The following is a 13,375-nucleotide window of genomic DNA, read 5'->3' on the forward strand; positions in this document are numbered from 1 at the left end:
GTCACTGGGCTCATTTCCTCGCAAATACAGACACAATTACTGCATGGCGCCCCGCTCTCCTGTCACTGTTTGATGAGCTGCGAAGTGCATGGATGTTAGGGAGATGTCCTACAACGGGTGAAATCATCTCATTGCGCCACAGATGAGTTTGTGAGCTTGGAACTGTTATAAAATAGATGGAAAAAGATAAAAAACTGGATGCTGTAAACTAATATAAGCTAAAACTGTGCCAAATCTGTAACTTGTATAAAAGTTCCTCTAACTTTGTAGCCATGCTGTAATCTGCATAACAGAGAAGCTTGGCACGATGGCCGTTGAGTGGCGAGAAGAAAGAGAGAAGCAGGCGTCTCTGCATATGGATGCTGATTAAATATTGATGATCAGCAGCATCGAAGGCTTGATTAGGTCCCAAGCAGAAGAAGTGCAGCCATACACATTTAAATGAATCACCGGAGAAGAAGCAGGTTTTCATTATGCCGCCTGCTGGTCAAGCTGCTGTCTTTCTCTCATCACTTGTCATTGTCACCTTCCTGCATCTTCACAAGAAGCAGCACGACAATATTCCAGGGAGTTATTTCTCCTACGAAAAACTACCATTAAGGAATTTATGGCACTTCATTTCAGTCGCGATACAAATCTTGTCGGAAAGTATTAAACGCATCGCTCAAGGCACTTGACTCTAACTCTACTCATGGCAAGTATGAGATGAAGAGAATTCCATTCATATGAAATGTTGAAGGTTACAGCGACGTTTGGAGCATCTATGTGTGGGTGATCACTGTCCTTAGATCATTGGTGTCAAACCTAAGGCCCGGGGGCCCAGATACGGCCCGCCGTATCCTTTAATGTGGCCCGCAAAGGCAAATTGTGTCAAATCAAAAAGTACAGCTTGTCTGCACTTGTAAAAAAGATAGAGTGTTTACCAATCTTTGATTTCAAAACTAGTTATTCATCAGTTTGTTTTGTCGCCTATACTTTATATCACATAAGGCGTTGACAGTCATAACGGTCCTCCCGTATTTGAGTAGAATCTCCACATCGGGGAGCGTTAGCCCAAAAAAATGACTAGATAGAAAACCATCACCACTCAATAAATCCAAAGAACACCCTTGCGATGAACTAGAACAGAACCAGGACTAATATCAATAACCACAAAAAATAATTCCACAGACACACTCCAATATCTTTGGAGAAACGTGCGAGCTGTTAGAGCTGTAGTGAGCGTTTACGGCTAAATTACAAAGTCACAGCGGCCATGTTCCACTAGCTGCGGTTGAAGCTGGCAAGAAGATCACTTCAATGTTTCAACGCCAACTCTTGGCGTGGTGACGTTCGGTCTCGCTGGGTGACTTTCTGTCCCCCATTTAAACCAGGAGCAGCTGCAAGGCAACATTCTACAAAACCGTTTCCCAACACAACACAAGTCTTCCAGACTTGATCTGGTTGCATTCAAGGCACGGACGTCACCCCCCTGCTGAGTGTATAAACAAACCCCTTGAAAGTATGGCTTCACATGTTTGTTTTCTATTTTTTTTTTTTTCCAGTTACGTTGCTGGACTCCATGTCCGCCTTGGCCGACCTGGGCTGGGAGGCTTATCCTAATGAGGGGGTGAGTACGAGCAGCTCACACATCACACGCTCACACAAACAAACATCAAGCCTTTCTTGGAGCCGCCACCACATGTATAAGTTATGCACGTCATGTTTTATTTTAAGGAGAAGGAAGGCGGGACTTAGCAACCGCCGCAGTGCAGTGTGCTCGGAGGGAGCGTTGAGTTCTTGAGCTGTCCTCGCTAAATCACGAGTCTTCGGGGGGAATTTACAAATTATTTCCGCTGCACTGAAAACTGTGCTGTGGAGCCGGGGCCTCCATTTATTACGGCTTGCTTCTTTTTTTTAGGACGAGAAGAGAGTAAAAGGGTCGAGTTATTATGTAAGAAGAAATGTAGATGTTTGCATTGCGTGCAAGACTTTTGCAGGTAAAAGGAACGCAAGTCATCTCACATCACGAGAGAAGCGTCGAAACGACCGACCGAGATTCAATCTCGAATATAAGCGCGACTTCACGCAAGCAGAAGAGCCGTTGGTTGAATGGCACTGATTAGATTCCACTCCATTCCAACTTCCGCACGGCTATTCAGAACGGGCCGCTTGAATTGCGGGATGCCACACACGCTTTCATGGTTGCGAGCGGCAAAGAGGCGGCTGAAGCAAGCGTAAGCTTGGAAAGCTTGTTTTCTCAAGCTACGCGGGGTATCGAGTTCATGAAATGCATTGATTGTGTGGCCATATTGTTGATGTTTGTGTATGTTTTCTTTCAATGAGGTTCTCATGGAAGAGCGTAATGTCTTCCATCTGCGACTCATTAAGGACAAAGAAGAGTACACAGGTTTTTTTGTATTGACAATATGATTCGTTTCCTGAAAGGCACATGTGTTCTCATTTTATAATTACAAATTACCGAGCGGAATCTTTTTTTATCGAGCCATCTTTCACGCAAGGATTAGTCGTCACTCCCCCAGAGAGGAAATGACATAAGTGGATAAAAGCGGTCATCTTTGTTTTCACTTGATACGTTTCCTTTATTAACAGAATTGTCGTTTTTTTTGTTTGTCTCGCCTTTGCCACTTGAATGACAAGGTTTTGAATTGTGTTCTACAAACGGATGATAATTTACTGTTATGGTTGTCATAAAGTACAAATTGTGTGCAATCTTTACATGTGAAAGGAACAAAAACAAAAAGGACAAGACTGATGGACTAAAAGCAATGCAGTTTAGATTGTGAATATGAATATTGTTTCCTTATGCCGTTGAAATTAAAGAACAAAAAAGTTTTGGGGATTCTCAAATCAGTAAGATTGAGACGTCTCATAAATATTTGACGAATGGAGTTCATATACTTTGACACCTGTGGATTCACATATATATTTTTTAATTTAATTAAATTATTTTTCCCATACTTCAACTCAATTTTTCATGTAAAACATATGTTTATGAACATTATTTAGAATTTATTGGATTTAAAAAAAAAAAAATCAAAAAAATGGCCCAAATGCATTTCAATGGGCACCAATTATATGCAAATGTCTGCTATTCACTGGGATAGATTTTCACTTTCAAAACCAAAACAAAATATTTCCACTGAGTCCAAGAGTCTATCAATGGTCAGTCTATGTCAAAGTATGAGAAGTGGCTGGAAAACAGAGGGGAAAGTTGTGCGGTTGCAAGAAGGTCTTGCCTTTCATATATTGGGTATTATCAAGTTGACCTTTGATCTTTTAAAACCTTGAGATTGGTTTCAGCGAGAGCCAATCCCGACCAATCTGAGACCACTGTCTACCTGAATTAGTCCAAAACCCACACTTGACCCCCCACGGGTCAAATTTAATCCCAACCGTGCTGGGCCGGATGTGGCCGAGACGGAGAGGAGCGACCCATTTCTGTCGCCGAACAGGCGAGGGAGGGGGGGGTCGTCGTCAGGGACACAAAACAGATATGTCATAATGATGTTTGAAAACGAGAGGCCCCATAACATCTCTCCACTGCCGGAGGCTCTTCACCCCTCTCTAATTTGCTGGGCCTAAACTAAGCCAGAGCTTTTTCCAAACTTTGGGAGCCAATTATGTGCTCGTAGGTGTACACATCAGATGATTGCGGCGGCGGGGATATTATGGGAAGCCGGTGAATGGTTGAACTCTGACCCTGATCTGACATCTCTGCTTCACTTCAAAGCAATCAGGAGAGCTCTGTGCTGATTGGTCGCGTTGATTGCGTTCAGGGAGAAGGGAGCCGGCTCCTTTTTTTTTTTTTTTTTTTTAATGTCAATTAGCGTTCAGCTCTGAACCCGTGTTTCAACTTTGTGTGTGCAAATGTGATGACGACGGAGCAAGGTTATTGTAGTTTTGCTTTTTTTCCATGACGGTCTGTATTAGTTTTCTTTTTTTTTTAAACGTTATGGACACATTTTCCCATCACAGTTAGTTTTTATTTGGCTTTTTTAAAATTAAGTTCATTTTAATAAGATTTTTGTGTGGGTTTCTTAGTTTTGATCTTTCTCGTGAAAATGTTTTAGGACAATAATGAATTCATTTTTGAAAACCCAAACTGTAGTTTCAGTTATTTTTTTTTTAAAGCATTCTGGTAATATTTCGTTCTTTATCATAGCAAATTTTCGTTAGCTAATTTGCTATTGAGTCAACTTGTCAAGAACTACCCGTCATTTCGTTCTTTTTTCTTAACTTGCTCCTGACGAAACTTGACGAGAACTCCCAAACTATCGAAATACCTTCCCAGTCAAAAGACTTTTTAAAAACTTTTTCCACTCATTCTCTCTAGCGACAAGTAGCGCAGGTTACTTCCCTGTCCATAAACACACCTGTGCTCCACGCCAAGCAAAAAAATGATGATGAACAGACACGCCAACTGGGGAAATAAGTTGCTGCTTTGGAAGTGGCAGTAATCCAGCCACTCCAAACTCTACCTACAAAGAAATAAACACAGACATTATAAAGCCCTCTTTATCCCTCAGTGACTATTCCCATAAATGCTTTAATCACTACTCTCAGGGGAGCGTTGTGTGCATGTCCGCCTTGTGATGTCCGACTGGTCTAGTGCTGCACAGATGGGTCTATTTAGCTGCCAAGCGCGCCGGTAATTTACCAACATTTATCCCCCCCCCCCCTCTCCCTTCTTCCACCAGTCTCTGCACTTCTAATTAGATCGAGCGCAGTTGATCAGGAGGACTCTCGGACATTTGGTAGCGACGTGGTCTTTCAGGAATGCAGTGAGAGCGATGGGGTAAACTTTCACTGACTTTCAGTTGGCCGCAGTAGCTTAAGCAATCTTCACACACATGGTCTCATCTCTCTGCCTCTGTTTTCCCCGTTGGAGAGCTGGTCGCGCTCCAATTCATACACGCTTGACATCTCAGTGGAGATTAAAAACAGCTGAGTGCAAGGAAGTCTGCGTGAGAGTACGTTTTTATCTGTTTTGGTGCTCGAGATTGAGGTGAGGGGTTCTATTGGTGGGACGTCACATCGGGTTCATTAGCAGAAGTCGAGAGTTTCGTTTTTAGGGCCTTGGCTGTTCTTTTATTTGCCCTCAAACTGGACGTCGTGACAGGTGGACGTCTGTCTGTTACGATTTTGTGGAATTTTATTTTGAAAAAAAAGACATTCATAAGTACATTATTGGAAATGTTTGAAAAGTACAGTTTGGTAGACATTGTTTCCTCCAGGCTTTTATACACCAAAATAATTGGCAGTATGTCATTTGTAAAAAAAAAAAAAAAAAAAAAACTTGCTTAAATATTTAAATCAATCTTTCATTTTGAGAATTAAGTAGCATTACACAAGTTTTAATGTAAGGATAAATAATTTGGAGAAAAAGAGCACAGTTTTAGGGGATGCTTGGGCCTTTTTAAAGTTTTTTTTTTCCATTCTAGGTTGACATACACACATTAATAATACATAATTAGTTTAAAAATTTGCATTTTTTTGGTCTGGGTATTTCACAGCATTTGGTGTTCCATTAACATTTATTTCAATCTTTCACGACAAGAATTTAGAAAAAACTATTACGACAGAGTATGCTATAAGTTCTTAAAGAGGGATTTTCTAAATAAGTAAGTGTTATGAAAATAACAGAAAACTTGAAATGCTTAACTACAGTTTTAAAATTGAGGCAAAATAAAGTTATTTATAAAAAAAAAAGTCATCCATGTTTGTTCAGTGTCTGGACACATGCATATATAACAATATTAAAAATACAATTGTACTGAATTCATAATGCGTCAGCTCACGTTTATTTGGTTGCTAGGTGCTAGATCATCACTACGGTGGAGAAACTAGAGGAGCAGGATGATGACAGGAGTGCAGAACAAATATGGTGGTCTACTCACGCCCCACAAACATCTGCGTGTGTGTGCGTGTGCATGTGCGTCCAGTCGGGTTCCCCTTCAATGGATCAGATATCTTTAAAACACTGAAACCGCATGGGTTTATTTTTCTTGTCTTTAAGGAATAGAAATGTTCTTTCTGCGCTTGCCGACTGTTGGCGTGCGCGTGCGTGTAGATCGACATGTTTTCCTGCTCATGCGAGAAGTGGTCTCAATTACTGCTTTAGTCACAAGTGGAAACAGATGGCAGCAAATGATGGGAGACAAAGTTGCTCTGTCTTACCTATCCACACACACACACACACACACACACACACACACACATCTGCACCATCCTTCCTCCGTAAGCACCTTTGCTGGAGAAAAATTCACGAGTAGCACAAAGACAGTCGTCTAGTCATGTTGACACAGCTCATCACTCATCCTCAGCCAGAAAAAAAAAAAAAAAAACACAACTTGCAGGTTGTGCTACACCGCACTTCATTGAGCGTGAGCCCCCCCAAAAAAAAACAACCTTTGGACTTAGATTTCCTTTTTCCGTAAAACCCTCTCGCATCTGCGTGTATTTTTTATTTTTTTCCAAAAAAGAGGCTTTTACTCGACTTGCACATATCCGCCACTTACCTCAGGTATTCATTTTGCTTCTTACCTTTTTTTTTTTTACACACACACAGTGAAAAACAACTCTTGTTCCCGGCATCATCAAGTCGAGCCCAAATCCGACATAATAATCCAAATGTAAAATCTCTCTTACTTTCAGTGGGAGGAGATCAGCGTGATGGATGAGCGGAACACCCCGATGCGGACGTACCAGGTGTGTAACGTCATGCAGGCCAATCAGAACAACTGGCTGAGGACACGCCACATCAGTCGGGAAGGAGCGCAGCGGGTTTACATCGAGATCAAATTTACCCTGCGAGACTGTAACAGCCTGCCAGGGGTCCCTGGTACCTGCAAAGAGGTTTGTGTCAACTCACACGAACGAGCAACAACTGGCAACAACATCTGCACTAGTTAATGTCAGTAAGCCAAAATTTGTACAAAAATCTTCAAGCGTTAGTACCGAATTTTCCGGACTATAAGGCGCACCTAAAAACCTAAAATGTTCTCAAAAGCCGACAGTGCGCCTTATAGTCCGGTGCGCCTTATATATGGACCAAATTCCTAAATTTAAACTGACCTGAAGCATTGTGTCATGAAATCAATCATAAGTGGCCTGCTGAAGACTATGAATCATGAATCAAAAAGACTATGGATCATTATTTTGTGATTATAAAGGAATTTGTTGCGTCTGAAGTTGATTTGGATTAAAAATCTGACATGATACATTAATGGTGTGCCTTATAGTCCGGTGTGCCTTATAAAAGGACAAAGTTTTAAAATGGGCCATTCATTGAAGGTGCACCTTATAGTCCGGTGCGCCTTATAGTCCGGAAAATACGGTAAATGGATTCCTTCCACTGTGAAACTTGCAGTTGTTTGATGACTTTTTTTTTCTTAAGTCTCTGTTGTTGTAATTAACAAGCAAGTCACTCAGTTCCTAGCAACCTCCTGCAGACGTCTTTTTGAAGAACAGAAAAAAAATGTATTTTTTCTTTCCTTCAGAAGGAGATCAATAGCAGAGCACCACATTTGATTTGAAACAAGTCATAATTGCAGAAATGATTTGGAGCATTTTTGGTGATTTTGAGTAAGGTTATCAATGTCATAATTAATTTGATGACATTTACATAACTGAGCAAATTTACCTTTTAGGGCGCCTTCGGCTGGAAAAACTAATTAGATAATTGAAGGTGTCTGACATTTAGGTAAGATTTGTTCCAATTATAGATGCCGTTGGTTTACATCACTTTGATTATAGCAAAATAAAGCACATAATTACGTACACATACACAAATGAATGAAATTTGTCTGCCTTTTAAACATCAGGTCTTATTTGAATAAAACAATCATAAATAAATACGTTTCACACCGAAGTGTGTTTATTGTTGTAGGGTAGAATTGAACACCAAAATATATTTATAATAGTTTGCAATATGTATTAGTTTCATTACACAATTGTGGCTCCTGTTAAGAGTGACTTGGCATACTGCAGTGGGAAAAACAGCATTTTTCCATTTTTTTATTTCCCCCTTTATCTCTTTTCAAAGACTAAAAAACAATGCCCCGGGGACGCTCTCTAGAGCTTCTTGTATATTTTTAATTCCCAATATATATTTTTCACAGGCCCCCCTTCGCCCATATCTGTGATTTTACTGCTCCTCTGTAGTCACATCACTTTCTCTGTCTACTGCACTCAGTCACTGACATAACATTTTTGGAATGAGTCGTGGAGAGATGATACGAGATTGCACAGAGCAGCGTTTCTCAAAGAGCTGTGACTAGTTATCGAGACAGATGGACTGACGGATGTGAGAGAAGAGGGCGCCAAGCTTGTTAAAATTTCACATTGGGTGGACTGCTGTATCCCCGAGTTTCCTCTCCAAGAGTAGACGTTAATGTAAATCTTTCTTAATTTTATTGTCGTTGCAGACGTTCAACATGTACTACTATGAGTCGAACAATGCCAACTTGTGGTTCATCAAGGAAAGCCAGTATGTCAAAATCGATACGATTGCTGCAGATGAAAGCTTTACGCAGGTAAGGACACACACACACAACATATAAATAAAGCTCGAACGTCGGTCGTCGATGCACTTTTCATCCGGTAGAAAATAGTCAAACTGAAAAACTCACGCAGAAGCTGCTGTCGGCCACAGCTCACATTAGTTTAAAACGTTATTTTGGATTATTTTCCGTTTTATTTCAGCCCCGCCCACTCTCTGTCGTAACTATAAGTAGTATAATTTGTGTACGCCATTGTATACCATTGTATCCTTATTAAAAGATGACAAAAAAATACATTGAATAACTATTCTGCTACTGCCACCTACTGCAGTGGATGTGCAGTTACATCTAATATGGCAAAAAAAGGGAAAAAAGTAATTTGCTTGCTAAATCAGATGAGTAATGTTTTTGTCATCTGATGCAGAATGATGAAATGTCTCCTCTCTGCAGGTGGACGTCGGCGACCGTGTGATGAAGCTAAACACGGAAGTGCGCGACATCAGCAACCTAAGCAAAAAAGGCTTCTACCTGGCCTTCCAGGACCTGGGCGCTTGCATCGCTCTGGTCTCCGTCAGGGTCTTCTACAAGAAGTGTCCACTCACTGTGCTTAATTTGGCCCAGTTCCCCGACACCATAACAGGGGGAGACACAGCCCTGGTGGAGGTACACGGAGCGTGCGTGAATGCCTCCGAGGAATTTGAGGTTCCAAAGATGTACTGCAGCGCAGATGGAGGCTGGCTGGTTCCTATCGGGAGGTGTGTGTGCAAACCGGGTTTCGAGGAGAACAAGGACATCTGCCAACGTGAGTGAAATGTGTTTTCTGGCTCTGGACAGCGTAACGCTGAGATATTTTACTAACTGTCGCAATTAGTGTGTATATTTCTGCACATTTGCAATCGCCAGCCCTTCAAGAAGCCTCCCCTCCACAATGTTTGGCCTGAGAACTGTTGGAGATGCTTTGAGGCATCTTTTGCTCTATTTAAGAGCTTGTGTGTGTTTGTCCAGCTTGAATATCTCATTTTCCCCGCTGAGCTGAGGAGAGCACAGTTTGAGAATGTGTTTATTGCTGTTTGCGTGTTTGTGTTGAAAAAGGAAAAAGGTATGCCCGAGGAAGGCGTTTATTGAGTCGTAAAACTCCACAGATGGCATGTGCAATGTGCGCCGTGCTTGTCTGCCTGCATGTATTTGGTAGAGTAAGCTCTATTAGTTCGACGCCTTCCCACCGTGTCCCCGCAGGCTCACTTTCTTCCAGGAAAGAAAAACAAAACAAAAAAAAAAACAATTCAGAGATATTCATCCTTGCAAACTTGCAACCCGAGCACATAATGCAATCTCGGTTATTTTTTGGAGAAGCGGGCGCCAAGACACCCTCAAACCTTGGCAGTTGGGGCCTTAGAGACAAGTGAATAAGTACAAGCTGTACACTGCAGCTTGCGCTTTGGTAATGCGCACAGATTGTGACGGAACTCTGGCTGCATCTCAATCGCAGTTGAGCTTCGCGTCTGTCTGCTGCTTGTATCATCACGGCTGATTTCATTCCCTACTCTGTCGGTCCTTTTGTTAAAATGGACACTCCATTGCAAAAGAGTTGACCTGAATCGACCTCAGAGGTGTCAAACTCAAGGCCCGGGGGCCAGATACGGCCCACCACATCATTTTATGTGATCCGCAAAGACTAACTGTGGATCAACGTCGTGATTATAATCATAAATTGTCAAAAAATAGAGATATTGCTAGCAATTTTTCTTAGCATTCAATGTAAATGTGGGTGTGTACGTATAATCATGTGACCTTTGTGCTCTGTAATAAGGAGATTAGTCCTCGACAGGCTTCCATTGTTGGTCATAAATCCTTTTTGGTTTGAGTTCAAGTTAAAGCATATTTGCTTGTGTGGAGATTATTCAAGAAACAATCAACGAGTACCGGCCAAAAAATGTTAATTCCCTTGTGATGACTAGAAGCATATCGGTGGCAGGCTTGCCTTTGCCACCTACTCAGTCTTAGCAAATGTATTTTGGATAATTTAGGAAATTTAACAGCCAGCGTATTATGACCACCTGCAAAAGATCCAATTGTCGGAACTGGAAACAATATAATCAGTTTTGATTGGTGTGGGAGTTTGACCAATACATATTTCTAAGATTACAACAGCTATTTATTACAGTAAATATGAGGTTAACTGGAAAATCTGAACCTATTGTTAAAATTCTATGAAAGTTGTCAACATGCATACACACCAAAAGAATAATTACAAACCCTTACAATTACAAAATTACAAATTGCTGTTCTTTCATAATCCATTTTTTCTATATTGAAAAGTACTGCAATGATTGCAAATGGCAATCATCCCGGCGCACAAAAAAAAAAAAAAAAGTAATTTCACCGTATTTAGAGTGGGTGTACTCATTGATGTTGAGCCCTGCATCAGCATCCACGGCGCATTCAAAAGAGAGGCCGCCTAAATGTACAATACGCTTTAATGTGCCCCCACTGAGAGGCGGCCAGGCAGGCTCCGCCGCGTCCTCTTACACGTTCACGGCGGCTCTAAACAAAATGTTCCTGCCCTGACACATTCGGAAGGTCCTCCACTGGGAAACCACACGCTGCTAATGCATTTAAATCGCTGCCTGCACACAAAGAGTTGTGGAGGGAGGAAATGGATGTGACTCACAATTGCGCAGGTGAACAAGTCTTATAATGGCCACTTTGAATTCCTTCTCTCTTTTTGCCACTTTGCTGCTCTGCCATTCATTGTTTTACCGTGTTAATGTTCTGTGTGGATCTCCTTCTTGAGCTGCCTCGTTTTGTCTCAGTGTTTGTCTCGGACTCCCATCAGCTCTCCTCGCAGCGTGTCTCTTTGTGTCCCCGTCCCTTTCTCTCTTTCTCTCTCGGTGTGAGGCGCTAATGGAATCATTACTAGCCCTTTCTGTGTTAGACAAACAGCAGACACCCCCAATTACTGCCCCCTTTTTCCCCTGCAATCTCCCTCCTCTATGCTACCGCTAACCTCGCTTTGGTCTTCTCAATAATAGGCTTCATTGTCCTCACACATTCTTATGATAGTATCTTCCTTTTCCCACCGTGTTATCTTTTTAAATATTTGGTCAATTTAGTCTATCGAGTAGATGATCATAGAAGCTTAACCCAATAATAATAAGAAAATATTAATTGGTGCAGCAACACATGTAGACTGACAGGATGGATGGGTGGATGGATGGATGGATGGATGGATGGATGGATGGATGGATGGATGGATGGATGGATGGATGGATGGATGGATGGATGGATGGATGGATGGAGATTGCGTAACGCCGATCTGTTCGCCTGTGTTATATCACTGGCACGTTTTTCGCCTGTGAAGCGAAGTGTGCGTGCTTAACAACACTGCGCCTCCATCACACAAAATCACACTGATGCGCCTTGTCACTTCACGGGGACTTACACAATCTCTCCCTCACTCCTACTCAACCATCATTTGCACACTCCAGGAGGCCACCACCTCTTTCAGGCAAGCTTGTTTGTGGCTCTCTCCTACATTCTGTTCCCATCCGCCATTACTCCCTCCAATCCCGTTTTGCACTCCTTTGCACTCTCCTGCTTTCTCCCAGACAGCAGGGAGCGTCGTAAAAATCTCTTCTCAAACCTCTTTAAGCCCAAGGGGTACACGTTGAAGGGCAGGAGTGTGTGTGTTTGCGTGTGTGTTCTGTCCTCTCCTGTGTGTCTGACAGCACCAATTACTGCCTCAGATGGCAAAAAGAGAGCGGAGAAGGACAGACACCTGTCACCTCAACACAAGTCCTCACAAGACCTCCTTGCACTTTCTTTTCCTCCACGTGCCGCAGCATTAAAGCTCTTCGTGGCACTTCTTTTTGTTACGTACGCGATTCCATTTACCGGTGTTCTCGTCGTGCACTGTAGATCTGTTTTTCTGCTGCAATAATGATGTCACATGTACGGGAAGAAAGTAAGACGCAACAAATTGGGATTCTTTTTTGCTCGGTGGAAAATTGGACTAAAAGCAAACGTGTGAACGAGTGAGGAGCTTGAGACTCAGGCACTGCTGACTGCTGATATACTGAATATGCGAATCTTTATAGAGCCGTGACGACTATTTAGGACATTATAAAATAGCACTCAGACCAAGAGCAGTGGGACCTCTGCCAAGGCTTGGACATTTGTCTCCTGCAATCTACAATCTAAAATATTACGTCTGGAGAGCACAAAAGGAGGACAGACCTCCGATTCACTGGAGACACTGTAAATTAAACATGTGTAAGAATTATTATAATATTTATTATATTTAAATATAATTTTTTACAATATAAAATATAATACTTCTCATATTTCTTATATGAAATATCATTATAGTATTAAAAATATTATATAATAATAATTCAGAATAATATCTTATTCCTCTTATTATAATGATAATATTTCTCGACTCTAAAACTAAAAGTTCCTCCTGCTCCCATCCAACTCATTGAAAGTGACGGATAAAGCAACCGCTATGAAAACAGAACCTCCTTGGCAGAGAACCCGTCTATTAAGGGCCGGCCATGTGCAAAAGTCAGGCAAACATCACTTTTACACACCGTAAAGTCCACTTGGCTGCGGCTATGAGATCATAACTTTGGGGAGGCAACGCAAAGGTCTGCACAATGTCATTTACAGAAGAGTTTTTGGAAAAACACCCGTGCTGTGAGGGGAATTCGGATTTGCGTTTGTTCAGGGACGGGCGGGCGATCAAAGGAGCGATGAGGGGGGGTTCCTTCTCAGCTGTTAGGACAATCAAGACTTTGGCTATGACCACAGACCAGAAGGAAAAAAAACCTCTGTTTATCCACCTTGGCGAAAACAGCGGCAAGCTAAAG

General features: G+C 41.9%; 2 protein-coding genes across 4 annotated transcripts in view; one reads left to right on the plus strand and one right to left on the minus strand.

Annotated features, from left to right (window-relative positions):
- LOC148387460 (eotaxin-like) overlaps window positions 1-13,375 on the minus strand; it is a 109,993-nt gene that overhangs the window by 24,733 nt on the left and 71,885 nt on the right. The window contains exons 3-4 of one of the 3 annotated variants that reach the window (XM_088396016.1): window positions 6,810-6,848; window positions 6,652-6,743 (exon numbers count right to left, since the gene is read on the minus strand). The gene's annotated coding sequence lies outside the window, so the exon portion shown is untranslated. Of the gene's footprint in view, window positions 1-6,651; window positions 6,748-6,809; window positions 6,849-13,375 lie in introns of those variants that run through there. The other 2 variants (XM_088396014.1, XM_088396015.1) reach the window with 2 other exon arrangements.
- Window positions 1-13,375, plus strand: part of LOC148387462 (ephrin type-A receptor 3-like) — a 57,499-nt gene that overhangs the window by 7,414 nt on the left and 36,710 nt on the right. The window contains exons 2-5 of the mRNA XM_088396012.1: window positions 1,545-1,609; window positions 6,658-6,858; window positions 8,430-8,537; window positions 8,955-9,306. Of these exons, the coding sequence (XP_088252138.1) occupies window positions 1,545-1,609; window positions 6,658-6,858; window positions 8,430-8,537; window positions 8,955-9,306 (726 nt within the window). The remainder of the gene's footprint in view (window positions 1-1,544; window positions 1,610-6,657; window positions 6,859-8,429; window positions 8,538-8,954; window positions 9,307-13,375) is intronic.

This window comes from Syngnathus floridae, chromosome 14, assembly GCF_059516105.1.
Source record: "Syngnathus floridae isolate MCC-2025c chromosome 14, RoL_Sflo_1.0, whole genome shotgun sequence".
In the NCBI taxonomy this organism is placed as follows: Eukaryota; Metazoa; Chordata; class Actinopteri; order Syngnathiformes; family Syngnathidae; genus Syngnathus; species Syngnathus floridae.